The sequence below is a fragment of the Chiloscyllium plagiosum genome, unplaced genomic scaffold, assembly GCF_037043375.1.
Source record: "Chiloscyllium plagiosum isolate Xiang-an unplaced genomic scaffold, Cpla_swu_hap1 HiC_scaffold_7, whole genome shotgun sequence".
In the NCBI taxonomy this organism is placed as follows: Eukaryota; Metazoa; Chordata; class Chondrichthyes; order Orectolobiformes; family Hemiscylliidae; genus Chiloscyllium; species Chiloscyllium plagiosum.
This window is the reverse complement of record NW_028270145.1, coordinates 106951517-106968911: the sequence shown is the minus strand read 5'-3', so window position 1 is coordinate 106968911 and position 17395 is coordinate 106951517. Positions and strand designations below refer to the sequence as shown.

The 17395-nt window shown below is 40.8% G+C and overlaps 1 protein-coding gene across 1 annotated transcript in view; it reads right to left on the bottom strand.

The window, feature by feature from the left end:
* sec22a (SEC22 homolog A, vesicle trafficking protein) overlaps window positions 1-17395 on the bottom strand; it is a 67915-nt gene that overhangs the window by 23122 nt on the left and 27398 nt on the right. The window contains exons 3-5 of the mRNA XM_043694261.2: window positions 15133-15296; window positions 13549-13728; window positions 454-572 (exon numbers count right to left, since the gene is read on the bottom strand). Coding sequence (XP_043550196.1) covers window positions 454-572; window positions 13549-13728; window positions 15133-15296 — 463 coding nt within the window. The remainder of the gene's footprint in view (window positions 1-453; window positions 573-13548; window positions 13729-15132; window positions 15297-17395) is intronic.

Genomic DNA, 17395 nt, shown 5'->3' with positions numbered 1-17395 from the left:
ATTGCTTGTGCTTAATGTGATAATTGTTACGAAATTTAAAATTTTTTCTCATCTCACTGTTACAATCTTCATTGTCATCCCACTGTGTTCAAAGCCATGAACCTGGAAAGTGGACACAGAACGTTGCTAAAGCCACAATAACTGCTTATTAACAATGACAGCAGCCCGATTCAACTAGATCTCAGATCTTCCCTCACTTCATCTCAGTAGACCATTGCTTACCACCTTCCAATTGGGATTGGAAACTCTTGTACAGTGAGGAAAAATGAAGAGGATAAATTGCAACAGACTGGTGATGTGGTGTGCTATTTACACTAGTCCTTCTCTATTCTTTAACCATTTTGCATTCAAGATAATTTTATGCAATTAAGCTAAAATCCCATAAAGAAAAGAAACATTTTAACTTTGAGGAACTGTATTTGCAAAAAAAAATTCATAAATTGCACACCTCACCTGAAACACATTTTCCATTGCATGAAATGCACGGATTAGATTTAAAGCTGCGCACAGGAAACATAGTAAACAAGATATGATTCCTGGTAGCGTTACTGGTTCCAGCCTTTGATTTGGAGCTGTGGGAACACAAATACAAAAAGTGGTATGAAGTTAGCTGCACATTTCAATTGCTAACATAGATCATGCGCTCCCAATAGAACAAACCACCCTGATGGCTTGCCAGATAATTGCATGCAAAACTGAACACAGAGACTAGTTATGATTTTCATTTGGTGCCAGGTTTGCTCATCAATCACACTGCAAAAAAATCAAGCTCAATAACCGCAACCTTGAACGGACGAGGAATGTACCCAAGATTCCTGTCTTAAGCTCTAGCCACTGACTTCATAATATGTTACATAGGTGTATACTTGACTGTGATGCTTCTGTAATCCATCAGCAGGTCAACTTTTACCATCTATGATGGATGTTTAAAGAGGCATAGTACTCAAAAGCTAGGAGATAATGGCTGCTTCAGAATAAAAGAAAATTGTTTTAATTTAAAAATATACCAAGTAATTTACCATCTGTGGAGAAAGTGAGGACTGCAGATGCTGGAGATCAGAGTCGAGTATGTGGTGCTGGAAAATCACTGCAGGTCAGGCAACATCCAAGGAGCAGAAGAATCTATGTTTCAGGCATAAGCCCTTCATCAGGAATGAGGCTTGTGGGCTGGGGTGCTGAGAGATAAATGGGAGGGGGTGGGGCTGGGGGGAAGTAGCTGAGAATATGATAGGTAGATGAAGGTAAGGGAGAAGGTTATAGGTCAGAGAGGAGGGTGGAGCGGACAGATGGGAAAGGTGATGGACAGGACAGGAAGGCGGTACTGAGTTGGAGGTTTGGGATTGGGATAATGTGGGAGGAGGGGAAATGAGGAAACTGTTGAAATCCACATTGAATCCATGTGATTGCAGGGTCCCAAGGCGGAATATAAGGTGTTCTTCCTCCAGGCATTGGGTGGTAACAGTTCTGTGATAGAGGCGGCCCAGGACCTGCATGTCCTTGATGAAATGGGAGATAGAGTTGAAGTGTTCAACCACGGAGTGGTGGGGGTGGGTGTCCCAGAGAGGTTCTCTTAAACGATCTGCAAATAGGCATCCTGTCTCCCCGATGTAGAGGAGACCATATCGGGTGCAATGGATACAGCAGATGACATTGGTGGAGGAACAGGTAAATTTACCATTTGTTATATGTGGTCTGTTAATGTCAGTGACTGGGAACAGAAAATCTAATGACTGTTGAAGATATATTGAGAAGCTGTTCCACCTGCAGAAGAGTTGATAACTACAAGACAACTGACAAAGTAGTTTTGAAGGAGGAGGAAAACAGATGAAATTTTTTTTTAAAATGACCAGGCTATGATAATCTGGAATGAACTATCTGAAAGGATGGTGGAAGCAGATCTGCTACATTTCAAAGAGGAATTAGATGTGTATTAACTTGGAAAAAATTAAAGGACTATGGGAAATAAAGCACGAGGAGCGTGTTGAATTGGACCAGTCTTTTAAATGTGTACAAAGCTTTCATTCGAGAGCTGCTGTATGCTAACGATACCACACGAACACACAATACTGAGGAATACCTGCAGTGGCAAACTCTTACACCTGTAAAGAAATTGGATTGACCAGAAACAAGTGGCTAAATGTCCAGAATTTTGTTATTTCACTGTCCAATCATTTTCAGCTGTTTCATCAATGACCTTTCCTCCATTATAAAGGTAAGAAACGGGGATCATTGCTGACAAGCGTACAATGTCCAGTATCATTTGGGATGTCACCTCAGAATACTAAAGCAGTCTGTGCCAGCATACAAATACACCTGGACAACATTCAGGCTTGTGCTAATGGCAAGTCATACTTGTGTCACTTAAGTGCCAGGGAATGACTATCTCCTCCAAGAGAGAATCTAACCATCAGCGTTTGACATGCAATGGCATTACCATGGCTGAATCCCCCACCATCAACCATCTTGGGATAATTATTGATCAGAAACTAGACTCATCATATAAATAGGAGTAGCTATAAAGCAGGACAATAGAGCCTATAAGGCATGCACTGTTCTCAGTTGTCAAGGTGTCTCTGACAATATCTTCCAAGCCCACTGCTTGAAACTCAACCTGGAACTCCATATGGAGTTGGACCCTGTATACCAATCACCTCAACCAACCGGGATACCTAAATAGCAAGTGGGACAGAACACTAATGCTTCACTGGAGGTGCACTGATGATATTATCTAGTGCAGTGATGAAACATCTGCAAACAAACTTAGCAGCTCAGCAAACAACTTATTTTACACTCCATCAATACCAACATCTGGTGAATAATTCCTCGTCTCTTGCCTTCAGTTTTAAACAGCTTCCTCCTCCCTTCCCCTTTGGTTACTCAACAGGCCGTTCCTCTTTCAGTGCTGCTCCATGTTCATTTAATAAATGCCATTCCTGACTCCACAGAGAAAGATGGTGCTATCCCTCAACCCTTCCTTGAGCCTCAATTACTCAGCTTACTCTTACCTTCTCCCAGTCCACTTTCTCAGTTACTTATTGAGGCCCCTTCCCCAGTGCCGATCTCTTCATTCCCCCAGTTTCAAGGTCCTCTACCCATTGCCAAGACTGAATCATTTCAAACTACCCCTCGTTGAGTGCCAAAATGCACAATTCCTCACTCTCCAGCTGGCTCCTGAATTTTGTGGCCCAGCGCAGACCTGTGGTGGTGACAAGTGAGCCCCTTATCACTTTTCCAGGGAGAGTGTGGGACCTGGCATTGGAATCGGCGGCTGCAACATTGGTGATGTAGGCCCAGTGATGAAAGATGGCGCTTGAGGAGTGACAACTTCACTGTTGGTTGGGTTTGACGCTGACTGTGCTGAAGCAGTGGTGGAAGGGCGTCATGGCGACATCGACAAGGTGGGTCCAGCGGCTAGAGATGTGACTATAACGGTGGTGGGTCCGCAAAGGTGGTGGCGAGGTGGTAGCGGAGGAGAATCAGCTCAGCAGCAAAAGATGTTGCCTGAAGACTGGTGACTTCAACATTGGTTGGGTCCAGTATAGGCAGCGGTGAAGAAGGATAGTGGTGGAGACGTCGTTGATGAGCTGGCTCTGCACTGATGGGCTATATCTTTTTTTTTTCTTATTCTTAAAAATATTCAAAATGGTGCCAGACTGTGACAACAGGAGAAACATCTTTTCACTGTATTTTTCAATTTTCTCACTGTAAAATACATATGATAATAAAATCATTCATTCATTCACCACCCAATTGGAGAATTTGATAGCCACATCCTGGAGCTTAAATTTTTATCAGCATGAAATAACCCTTAGGGTTTTATCGAAACACTTCTGGTCAGTAACTACTAGGAAATAATGTTTCTAACAAATCTCAATATCTTCTCCTTTTCTCAGGATTAACAGCTTTATACATCCATCTTCAGGCAAGAACTCAGCAGACCTGCCTTGAACTAAAACTGCAACTGAAAGGTTTCACTAAGTTGTGGGCGTTCCTTCTGAAGCTTAAAAGATGCCCAGCTTCTTCTAACGGAAAACCTAATGCACTACGCTGTGCTCTTCATAAACCCTCTCAATGTCAATACAAACTCATTAACTCTTGCAGGCGATCTCCCTCAAATTGTTTTAAAGTTAAGTCACCATGGCTACAGAAATACTTACATTTAACTCCTTCAAATAAACAGAATACCCCACATACTACTAGCTCAGAATTCAAAAATCCAAATTCAAAAAAGTTCTATATATGGAATCTCACATTTCAGAGTGACTGGAATTGTTTACACCTGGATATCATTCTGACACCCAAATCAGCCTCAACACGTTTGACCAAGATAATTCTGATCCAACTAATCTATACGCTCATGGTTCAAATGAGGTTTTGATATGCTTGGTGAATCAGGACATCGCACTTCTTTTTTGCATGACATAACAAGAAGGTGTGGGAAAGAAGAATTTTATAGTTTCAAAGTCCAAAAGACTAAAGCAGATAATAGAGTCAGTGGAATCTGAAGGTCAATCTTGAATCACTGAACAGTGAGTGTATCTAAAGTTACTGAAGCTTTAAAAAAAAGTGGTAAAATGATTCATGGAAAGGGGTCAGGGATAACGTCATTGTCTTCACTCCTAGTTGGGGTCACTGTCATACAGGGTTTCATGAAATTTGCTATAGTATAAGTCCACGCAAAATAAACTTGTTTATGATACAGCTCTACTTACTCCATTTAAAAATACCTGCAAGTGATATGTCAGTTTTATTATTTCTGGCACCTCTGGACTTTCAGGTATATTAGAATGGGTCATCTGTAATGTAATGTTGACTTTAGCATGATGAACATGTACAAGAACATAGCAGGGACCACAAAATAAAATATGACAAAGCATATTTCACTCTGCCCCATTCTGTGCGATGGTGGGTTGGCAGCATTTGTCTTCTGATCCAAGGGCCCTGCTATTCACAGATACCAGGCAGCAGAGTAGGCCATATCTATGTCATCTCATACAACTTCATCGTTCAGTGCAATGGTAGCTTCGTTGTTTCTCTGTGGGGGAGTGGTTTGGGGCTGGGCCCTGCACCACCCCAAATCCATGGCTGGCTCTGGCGCTGATGGCGTACAGGCTTCAGTGTCATCGGTGGAGTCCAGAGCCAGGATTACAGCAACTGCGCCTGGAGGAGCGTCAGCAATGACATAGGCGGACCTGTAATTGAGATCCCATAGTCCGTACCTGAGACCTGGGAGCCTGTTACGGAGACTGCAGCCAATGTCAAACAGCGAACAGAGTAACAGAGGGTAACAAGAGGAGGGATAGATTAAATCTATTACACTAAAATCTTGCATTATATTCAGTATTTCAAGATGGTGCTGGAGAAAGACAACATTTTGCATGCAACAAAACACTTTTCACTGTATTTTTACATACATGTGACAATAAATCTAAATCTCATCTCCTTTGCTGTTAACATTATCCATCCAAGTTTTCTTGGACCTGTGCAGGCACCAATCAATACAGATTTTCACAATAGCATTGATTCTACTGCAGTTCTCTCTCAATCCCAGTCAAAATGCTCTGCGTTAATGCAGGCTCTCACACCGAGGCCCAGCTAAGCTAGAAAACTGCACTCATTAAACAGAATCAAACACCATTCAAGATTAGGTTACCAACTGTTAGAGAGTGACAGAAATCAAAAACAGCTCAAAATTACAAATCCCTAACACTTGATAATTGAGAGAGTGAAGCTCTCCCTCACAGTGTTAAACAGTCAGAGCGCAATTCACAGAACATTTCCAGCAACTGTTTTCCCCCACTTAAAGCAGCCAAGTTGGAGTTGTTTTTTCAGTGATTGTACTTAGAATCCAGGTGGCATTCCAGACCAAATAATAGAGGATAGATTTAAACAATTCTTTTTACCCATTCCTCCATTCAAGCAAAGCAAGCAATTTCCACTACTAGCCATGAGTATTCATCATTTTGAGACTGTGAGCCATCAATTTACTGCTACTTTTTCAGTTATGCGAGTACAAGTTTAATGCCCAATGCAGGTGATTAACTCTCAATCTATATTTACTAATGGTTATATTTGTTTGCACAAGCCGAGGGTTAGCTAAGATCTTCCTTTCCAGACAAAACAAAATACATCGGGTCACTGTCCTTTCCAGCTGAAGTTATTCTTACAGATATTTAGTAGGCACAATTCAAAAGTTAACTTTTTAAACTAGAGAATATAAAATGCCCTGCAAGTCCTGTTAAAACTCTTCCTAAAATCCTAAAATATAGAGGGAGGGGGCTGGGGGACTGAAATGTTGACTTTCCTGCTCCTCAGATGCTGTCTGACCTGCTGTGTTTTTCCAGCTTCACATCTATTGACCATAGGATCCGACATCTGGATAGGCCCAGAACTTGACATCAAAATAATTCATACAAAGTCTAGGCCTTCAAACTCATCCATCTCAAGTTAAAGGAAACTCAAGTTAAGTTGACATATTTTAAAAGAGCTTTAGGTGACCAGACTCTACTTCTTGAACTTCCTCACTAAGTTTCTCAGCCATTAGCTCTCCTTTGTGTCGGTACTTCTCAAAACTTGCCTCTATGGCCAACCTTTTGGTCAATTATTTGAATGCTACTTTATATGATTCAGTGCCAAATTTTGTAATGTAACACTCTCATGATATAGTTTGCAATTAAATGCACGTGATGCAGCAAAACACCCCAAGGCACTTCACAGACACACTGTTGACAAAATCTGATTCCACACACGAAATAGCAAGTTTTGAGAAGATTTGTAGCTCAGGTTGAGGTTCTGGATGTAAGCTTGCTCACTGAGTTGGAAGGTTCGTTTTCAGACATTTCATCACCATTCTAGGTAACATCTTCAGTGAGCCTCTGAATGAAGCACTGGTAGTGCAGCCCACTTTCTATTTATATGTCTGAGTTTCCTTGAATTGGTGATGTCCTTTCTTGTGGTGACATCATTTCCTATGGTGATGTCATTTCCTGTTTTTTCTCAGGGGATGGTAAATCGGATCCAATTCAATGTGTTTGTTGATAGAGTTCTGGTTAGAATGTCATGTTTCTAGGAATTCTCGTGCGTGTCTCAGTTTGGCTTGTCCTAGGACGGATGTGTTGGCCCAGTCGAAATGGTGTCCTTCCTCATCCGTATGTAAGGATATTAGTGAGAGTGAGTCATGTCTTTTTGTGGCTAGTTGATGTTCATGTATCCTGGTGGCTAGTTTTCTGCCTGTTTGGTTACAGTTCTTGCAAGGTATTTTGTAGATGATATTAGTTTTGCTTGTTGTCTGTATAGGGTCTATTAAGTTCATTAGCTGCTGTTTTAGTGTGTTGGTGGGTTTGTGGGCTATGATGCAAAGAGGTTTGAGTAGCCTGGCAGTCATTTCTGAGATGTCTTTGATGTAGGGGAGAGTGGCTAGGGTTTCTGGGCACGTTTTGTCTGCCTGTTTGGATTTGTTGCTCAGAAATCGGTGGACTGTGTTCATTGAGTACCTTTTGTTTGAATACACGGTATTGGTGGTTTTCCCCTGCTTTACGTAGTTCCTATGTGATGCAGTGTGTGGTGGCTTGTTGAAATAATATTCTGATGCAGCTTTGTTTGTAGATGTTGGGATGATTGCTTCTGTGGTACAATATTTAGTCCGTATGTGTTGTTTTCCTGTAGACGTTGGTTTGATGTTCCCCATTGGCTGTTCGTTCTACTGTGACATCTAGGAATGGCAGTTTGCCAGTAAGGGTATTGTTAATGGTCCTGAAGGTTTCCTCTATTTTGTTTTGTTTAGTGAGGATAAAGGTGTCATCCACGTAGCTGACCCAAAGTTTGGGTTGGATGGTTGGCAGGGCTGTTTGTTCGAGTCTCTGCGTTACTGCCTCTGCAATCAACAAACACATTGACTTGGATCCTATTTACCACCTCCTGAGAAAAAGAACAGGAAATGATATCACCATAGGAAATGATGTCACCACAGGGAATGATATCACTAACCCAAGGAAATTCAGACATATAAATAGAAAGCAGGCTACACCACCAGTGCTTCATCCAGAGGCTCACTGATCATATTACCTAGTATGGTGATGAAACGTCTGAAAACGAACCTTCCAGCTCAGCGAGCAAACCTACATCCACTAAATATAAATCTCTAATTTGTTATTGTTGAAAGTCTCAGTTTCAAGTAGGTAAAAGCAAACAAACAGTATCCTTCATTTGAATTTTTTCATTGGCAGTCCACTCAAAAAACATAACTCGCAAAGTAAGGAAAGCATGAATCTCACTGCTCAATAGTCATTAGCTGCTCTTATTTGGTACGTTGCAGTGTACAAGCTTGGAGATTGATAGAAATACCTTTCATTTGTAGTTGCCTATTCTTGACAGTGTAAGTTAACATTAGAAATTCAGAAACAAGTACTTAATGTGAAAGAAGTTTGTGGTTCTGTATATTCTCGTATATGTTAAATTAACAACTGCATTAAAATATTAGAAATGATCATTTAAGGTTTTACGATGATCTAAGACCAATAACTTCTTAAAAGGACATTTGAAATTCCACTTAAAAGCCAAAAGATGACAAGCTAATTTTACCTTCTAAAACTTTCAACGTACAGAAGGCTGAAAACACTATTTAAATAAACACTTGTGGGCAACTTATAGTTTAAATCATTAAACAGAATACTCCTTATTTCTGTTATTGTAACTGAAAACAGACTTGACAGATATACTGAACTGTCCTTTAAGTGGATATTCAATTCTCTTGGAATTCATTCAAGTGATTCCAAACACATGAAGATTTATTTCTGATCTTCATCTTTGTTAACCTGGAAACTTTTAATCTTAGGACCGTCATTCATTCATTCAGGTTTTTCCCTGGAAAGTCTATTTCCAGCACAGGCTTGGTAAATCTTCCAGCCTCCTTTCAATTCCTGAAATTGGCCTTTTCAATCCGAGTGGTGAAACACAACTTAGTGCATATAACTTTTCTCCTTCACCTGGAACCTGGCAGACGAATCTGCCTAACTCAGGAACATTTCTCTCTCAAAGCCATCTCCATGGCAATGTGAATGCAATAGGCGATACATGAAAACATCTTTCCTCACTAAGGGGTTTTGCCCAAAACGTCGATTTTTCTACTCCTCAGATGCTGCCTGACGCATTGTGCATTTCCAGCACCACTCGAATCTTGACTCTAATCTCCAACATCTGCAGTACCCACTTCTGCCTATGAAAACAGAAATGCTGATTGAGATCCTGACTCTTTTTATTGAATCTTGGAAACAGGTACTCAGTTTAATGCACAACTATTTACAATCTAGCATTCTCAACATTTTTCTGGGACTTTGGAGACAATCAGTCTCTTCACTATTAGCACTTGGGCTGCTGTCATTGCCTCCAAGTGTAAACACCATGAACCTTCTCAGTAAGAATATCTGCACCGCCTTCAATCTCTAACAACCAACCAACCAGATTTGCCGTCAGGCAGCTTTCAGAAGAGGTCACATACCCACTTCATCTTACTTTAATAATATAGTTGCAAAACTCATAACTGCAAGTGACACAAATAGGGTTTCAGCTTGCATTATTTCATTATCTAATACAATACCAATAAAATATTAGTATATCCACAGGATAGAATTTTGATGCCAATTACATCCAGTCATTAGTGACTGCAGTGTCAGGGGTGCAAAGCCGGACAACCAGAACAACAAATCTTTGGAGTTCTTTGTCATGAATATAGACCTGCAAAACAGGCTTCAAAAATTAGCCTTACTTTGAAAAATAAAACATTTGCTTAAAGGGCATATTACTGAAGTTTACAGAATGATAAATGGATTGGTTTTGTATAGTTAGATGTGTTTTTTAAAAATTGATTTGTGGAATGTGGGCATCGCTGGCTGGCCAACATTTATTGGCCATACCTAGTTGCCCTTCGAGGTGGTGGTGGTGAGCTGCCTTCTCAAACTGCTGCAGTATACCTGCTGTGGATTGACCCACAATGCCCTTAGGGAGGGAATTCCAGGATTTTGACCCAGTGACAGTGAAGGAACAGCGATATATTTCCAAGCCAGGATGGTGAGTGGCTTGGACGGAAACTTGAAGGTGGGGGTGTGTCCACGTATTTGTTTTTGTCCTTCTATATGGAAGTGGTTGTGGGTTTGGAAGGTGCTGTCTGAGGACCTTTGGTGAATTTCTGCAGTGCATCTTGTAAATGGTACACACTGCTGCTACTAAGCATTGGTGGTGGAGGGAGTGGATGCTTCTGAATGTCATGCCAATCAATCGGGGTGCTTTTACATGGATGGTGTCAAGCTTCTTGAGTGTTGTTGGAGCTGCACTCATCCAGGAAAGCAGGGAGAATTCCATCACACTCCTGACTTGTGCCTTATGGACAGTGGACAGGCTTTGGGGATCAGAAGGTGAGTTATCTGGCACAGGAGTCCGAGTCTCTGATCTGCTCTTGTAACCAGTGTTTATGTGGTGAGTTCAGCTGAGTTTCTGGTCCTATATCTATCACCCCTCAATTTAAAACTATGTCCACTCGTGCTAGCCATCACCATCAGAGGGAAAAGACTCTCACTGTCCAACTTATCTAACTCTCCGATTTCCTTGTATGTTTCAATTAAGTCACCTCTCAACCTTCTCTCTAATGAAAACAGCCTCAAATTCCTCGTAAGAACTTCCTTCCATACCAGGCAACATCCGAGTAAATCTCCTCTGAACCCCTTCCAAAGCTTCCACATCCTTCCTTTAATGCGGTGACCAGAACTATATGCAATACTCCAAATGTGGCCACACCAGAGTTTTGTATAGCTGCAGCATGATCTCATAGTTCCAAAACTCAATCCCCCTACCAATAAAAGCTAACACACCAAATGTGTGGATTTTGTTTTCTCAATAAGCCGATCAATCTGGGTGGCAACTTTCAAGGATCTATGCACACAGACACTGAGATCTCTCTGCTCATCCACACTACCAAGAATCTTACCATTAGCCCAGTATTCTGCATCCCTGTTACTCCTTCCAAAGTAAATCACCTCACATTTGTCTGTGTTAAACTCCATTTGCCACGTCTCAGCCCAGCTCTGCAGCTTATCTATGTCCCTCTGTAACTTGCAACATCCTTTGTCATTAACCACAACTCTACTAACTGTAGAGTCATCCGCAAATTTACTAACCCATCCCTCTATGCCCTTGGCCAGGTCATTTATATAAATGACAAACAACAGTAGACCCAAAACAGATCCTTACGGTACCCCACTAGTAAGTGAACTCCAGGATGAATATTTCCCATCAACCACCACCTTTCTTCTTCCAGCAAGCCAATTTCTGATCCAAACCACTAAATCACCCTCAATCCCATGCCTCCGTATTTTGTGCAATAGTCTATTGTGGGGAACCTTATTAAACGCCTTACTGAGATCCATATACACCCCATCAACCGCTTTTCTGTCATCCACCTGTTTGGTCACCTTCTCAAAGAAGTCAATACGGTTTGTGAGGCATGACCTACCCTTCACAAAACCATGTTGACTATCCTAATCAACTTATTCATCGCCAGATGTTTATAAATCCTCTCTCTTACAACCCTTTCCAACACTTTACCCACAACTGAAGTAAGGCTCACAGGTCTATAATTTCCAAGGTTGTTTCTACTCCCCTTCTTGAACAAGGGAGCAACATTTGCTATCCTCCAGTCTTCTGGCACTACTCCTGTAAACAATGATGACATAAAGATCAAAACCAAAGGCTCGGCAATCTCCTCCCTGACGCCCCAGAGAATCCTAGGATAAAGCCCATCGAACCCAGGGGATTTATCTACTTTTACACCTCATGTACCTCAATCCCATCTAGTCTAGCAGCCTGTATCTCAGTATTCTCCTCGACCACATTGTCTTTTTTGAGTGTGAATACTGATGGTTTCCTAGCCTGAACCACTTTCTTTTCACCACAGATGCCCAATCCATCCCCAAGAAGATCGGAGTTGTTGCTGCTTCTTTCTCAGATGAACACTTTCTACCCATTATCATCTAACTTTGTCTGGCTGAAAGATCCTCACATTTAATATATCCTCCTCACCACCTCATTGCTATGGGTTAGGTGGTTGTCCTTTCACTTTTCTATGCGCACTTTTGAATTTATGCAACAGGGATAATGCACTGGACTTGCAGGGACACATGATGGTGACTTTTTCTTAGGGTGTGGCGATCCTACAATAGTGGACAATAGGGAACCCATATTGAAAGGACCTGAATGGGAAAGGACAGAATAGTTGGGTGAAATGGAGCACACCTAAAAGGATTGTCATTGTGAGAATGAACAGAATGTTCACCAATCTAATTTCAGGGTAGTACAAGCAGTAACCCAGCAAGTTCACCTGGACCCTACCAGCTGGACCAAGTCTGGAGAATTCATAATGCCTAATGAATAGTGACTGGCTTATAGATTGCTCTTTGTGAAGCAATCCAGTTTCATTCCTCTACTCAATCCCTTTAGCCCTTTCAAGTTTATTTCCTTCAAATGCCCACCTCCCTTACTTTTGAAATCACCGATTGTGTCCACTTCCACCATACCTGACAGCAGTAAGTTCCAGATCATTACCTCTCGCAATTCCTCTTGAATCTGTTGCTCAAAAACATGTATCTGTTTGTCCTAGTTTCAAGTAATGGGAACAGCTTTTTTACTTTGTCTAGTTTGTCCAAACCTGTCACCTCAATGCTATTTCTTAAAGGAGGAAAACATCAGCATCTCCAATCTATCGTTGTAACTAAAATTCCCCTTTCTCTTGAATTATTTGAGTAAATCCCTTCTGCAGCCTCTCAAGGATATTCAAATCTGTTCTGAGGAAGGGTCATTGGACCCAAAACGTTTAATCTGATTTCTCTCCACAAATGCCATCAGACCTGCTGAGCTTTTCCAACAATTTGTGTTTTTGTTTCTGATTTCCATGTTTGGCATTTCTTTTGGTTTTAATTTAAATTCAAGTATTTGAGAGCCTTATAAAGGGAGAGAGGTTAAGGCAGAGCCCACAGAAGAGAAGAGGAGTATGGAGGGACCGAATGAACTCTGGCATTGGAATGGTGAGGCCGGCAGGTTTAAACGGCATGAGTAAGACCAAATTCTGAGCTAATGGAGCAACACTGCTTTAAATTAATATAGCATATTTAAAATAGTAAATAATTCTGAAACATTTTTCAGAAACGAACAAGCAAAAATTTAGCACCAAACTACAAAGGGGTCTTGGGGAAGGTGACCAAAAATTTTGGCAAAATTATAGACTTTAAGGAGCACCTGAAAGGTATCAATGGTGTTAGTAACCAGGGATCTGGGGAGATTTTTGTCTTATCATATTTTTATTTAGTATCTTGGGGGGGGGTTCCATTAAATATGCCACAATAAGATGAATTGTTGTTGTTGAACGATAGCTCAATCATCAGCCATTAAGAGAGGAAACAAAAGAAATCGGTAGTTGGTCTCAAGGGACGAGAACCTAATGCTTCTAACGTGATGCTGCAGTCCAAATATTAATGAAACATAGAAAAAATAAAATTTCCTCACCTATTCCCTTGGAAGGGGTGGAATGTGCATGCACATTACCATTCACTGTTCCAACATCTAGCATAGTTAGCTGATGAGACGGCCTCAACTTGATCTCCGTCTGCATGTCAGCAAGATTTATCTTTGTTGATAGAGACCGAGGGTTATTGTATCTCTGCTTGGTCTTCTGGATAAAATTATCTAGAGATTTAAAGTAGACAAAATTAAGACATGAAAATCATTCTCTCTTTTAACTAGTAGAACAGAAGACCTTTACATTAATTCAAAAAAAAAAATTCTTGGAGTGAAAGAGAATGCTATTCAGCCATTAATTCCACATTGGGCCCACATACAGCAATTCACTTAGTCCCCCCTTCCCCACTCTATCCTATGTCAGACCCTTATTCTCAAGAGTTCATCCAATTTCCTTTGACACTATTCACTGTGTACACTTCCACGATCTGTGCAGTGAATTCAAGGTCATGCAAGAAAGACGATATTTAGTGCATAGTGCTTTGTTGCAAGACTAGTAAGTCAGAGACCAAGGTGATGTTCCGGTGGCCTGGGTTCAAATCCCACCACGGCAGATGGAGAATTTGAATTGAATTAAAATCTGAATTGAAAGTTTAATGATGAGCGTGAAACCGCTGTCAATAAAATAAAAACTCTGGTTCTCTAACTTCCTTTAGGGAAGGAAATTGTTGCTCGATCCAGAGGGAAGGTGAGACTTATTGCCCTTGACACCAATGTTGCATGGACCACAACAGTAGGTCAAATATTGTCAGTTATTAAAGAAATACAACAGGCAAAGTTACCAATTAAAATACTGATGCTGTCAGTCTGAAATGATTGACAAAGCACTGGGTGTAAACAGTCCCCAAATAACAGAATGATTAGAATCCTTCAACAGCACCTTCCAAACCCACAACCTCTATTACCTAGGACAAAGACAGCAGATGCATGGGAACACCACCACTTGCAAGTTCCCCTTCAAGCCACAGAACATCCAACTTGGAAATATGTTACCATTCCATATATGTCGCTGGATAGAAGTCCTGGAACTTCCTGACTGCATATTGGGTGTACCTATGTCACATGGACTGTAGAAATACAGGCGGCAAACTATGACCACTTTTACAAGGTTAGTCGCAGAACAGTTAATAAATGGAAGCCTAGCCAGTGCCACCCACAACCCATAAACTAGTTTTTAAAACTCAGCTGCATTTTTGATTTATTGGCAAGATTCAAATCTTGCACATGCTGGATAACACAAACTTTCCTGCTCGTTATTCTAGTTTAACCAATCATCAAATTGAGGACAATTATACAACTGGTCCCCTTGTTATAATTTCATTTGTACCCGAATTGCTATACAAGAGAAAGATGTGACTTATGCATCTGAATTCACAGGACCAAAATGAAAAATTATGTTCAATGTAATACAATTAATAAACAGAATTTTTAAAATATATCTGCTTTTCCCTTCTCAATATGTAATTAATACTTTGCATGTTTTCCTCTCCATAAATTTCCACTTTAGAAGACAAACTATCATTGTTTTCATTGTCATATAACCATTTACAAAAAAGAAATATGCAAGCTCACCAAATTCTATGAAAGAGTATGGCCTGACAGCAATATTTATCCTCATCGTGTCATATAACGTTATAAATTCTCGTTGCAGTTCATCCAAGAAACAGAAAGCGAGGACATTTGGATAATTCTCAGAGCAGATCATCATATACCCCAGTCCCAATGAGCTTATAAAACTAAGGAGAAGAAAAAAAGTTAGTAACGTATCATACAAAAAATAATGGAACATTTACTGTAACAAAACAATTACTGGAACAAAATGGTTCATAAATACTAGCGCAGAATGTACATTATTAAAATTAGTCTATTGTACAATTCAAAATATATTAAATGCACTTGCCTCTATTAAATAGAAAAAATTAAAAACACTTTTTAAATCGCTCTCCAAATTTGACAGAGTATATAAATTTATCTACCACTCAGGTTCACAGAATGTGGCAGTACAATAGTAGCAGGATTACACCAGCATGAACAGGTCTCCTGCACAAGTTACAATACTTCGAGGGTTTTCAAAAGAATTCTATGCTCTATTCAGGTGCTTCACTTTTCTAGCCTTTTTTAAATTATTCATTCAGTGGATGAGGGGGTCAATGGATCAAAGGTAAAACCACCATTAGTCAGGCAAGGGGAGTGGTTGAGAAAGAGAATTGGGTAACCTTCTTGGGCAACCTCAGCAGGTGCAGGAATTGAACCCATGCTGTTGGCATTACTTTACATTGCAAACCAGCTGTCCAGTCAGTTAGCTCAACTAACTGGATAGGCCAGATTTTACAACCCATCTCCAAATGTTCCAGAAAAGGTAATGGTGAGCTGCCTTCTTGAACTGCTGCAGACCACAGAGTAGTGCCACGGTGCTGTTGGGAATAAATTCTAGGAATTTGAGCCAGCAGTATAATTCCAAGTCAGGATTCTTTGAGATGATCATAAAATGTGTGCCTTACTTGCACTATCTCACCAATGGAAACATGTTTTTAGACATTGATTTCAGTGTGTTCTTTTGTATCTTGAAGGCCTATAAGCAGGGCATCCTTCAACTTTCCCAGTACCAATGAAAATCCTTGATTATAAATTTGTCTCTTTCTAACAGTAACATCCTTGTGAATCTATGCTAAACCATTTCCAAAGCTTTTGCATCATTCGCCAACTAGGATTCAACTAGAGATTCTGATATCTTATATTGCGCTAAGAAAGCTGTGTGGAAGCAAACCTCAATATTAAAGTATCATGTAAACTGCGAAACTAATTTTTTAAAAGATATTTGGCCAAGTTCTGAGCTACATGGTGGATGGCAAAGGTTCAGGCATCAATAGGTGAACTAAAGGCGGCACGGTGGCACAGTTTGTGGGCGGCACGGTGGCACAGTGGTTAGCACTGCTGCCTCGCAGCGCCAGAGATCCGGGTTCAATTCCCGCCTCAGGCGACTGACTGTGTGTGGAGTTTGCACATTCTCCCCGTGTCTGCGTGGGTTTCCTCCGGGTGCTCCGGTTTCCTCCCACAGTCCAAAGATGTGCAAGTCAGGTGAATTGGCCATGCTAAATTGCCCGTAGTGTTAGGTAAAAGGGGTAAATGTAGGGGTATGGGTGGGTTACGCTTCGGCGGGTCGGTGTGGACTTGTTGGGCCGAAGGGCCTGTTTCCACACTGTAAGTAATCTAATCTAAAGGATAGTCTTAGAGGGCTGTTGGGTTGAAATATGAAAATTGCTGATTTATTTACAGCAAAACATATAGTAACAATGGGCTGCTACAGCAATTGAAGCACAATATTGACCACAGACATCAAAAGACAAAATTGGAGAGCAGTGAAAGTGTGGGCAAATAAACACTTGTTTTTTTAGGAAATACAGCTTCTGCTTTATCCCGGTGTCTCTGCCTCATGGGCATTAAGGAGAGCAGGCAATGTGCTCAGACACTTTCAGCTATTCTGAACCAACCAGCAGAAGATGCAAAATAGTCGACAAGAAAAGAATTACCGAATGACTCTCTCGCCCAACTTGCAAAAAATAAACGTCATCACTTCCACGTCAGTGACATGACTGGGACAGATTAGTAGGCATGAGCTTACTGCTCTGTCACGAGTTGAAATTCCAATGTCTGAGCGATACTGCGGCCCAACATTTAATTTTAAAAGGGAAAAATTAAAATTAAGATTGACTCCCAGATGCTCCTCACTCTATAGTAAATTACATGCTGTCTCGGCCAAAAGCACCGATTCCAAATGTAATATAATGGCATATCAGCAAAGTAATGGAAGGGACTATCACACAGTGCTATTAGA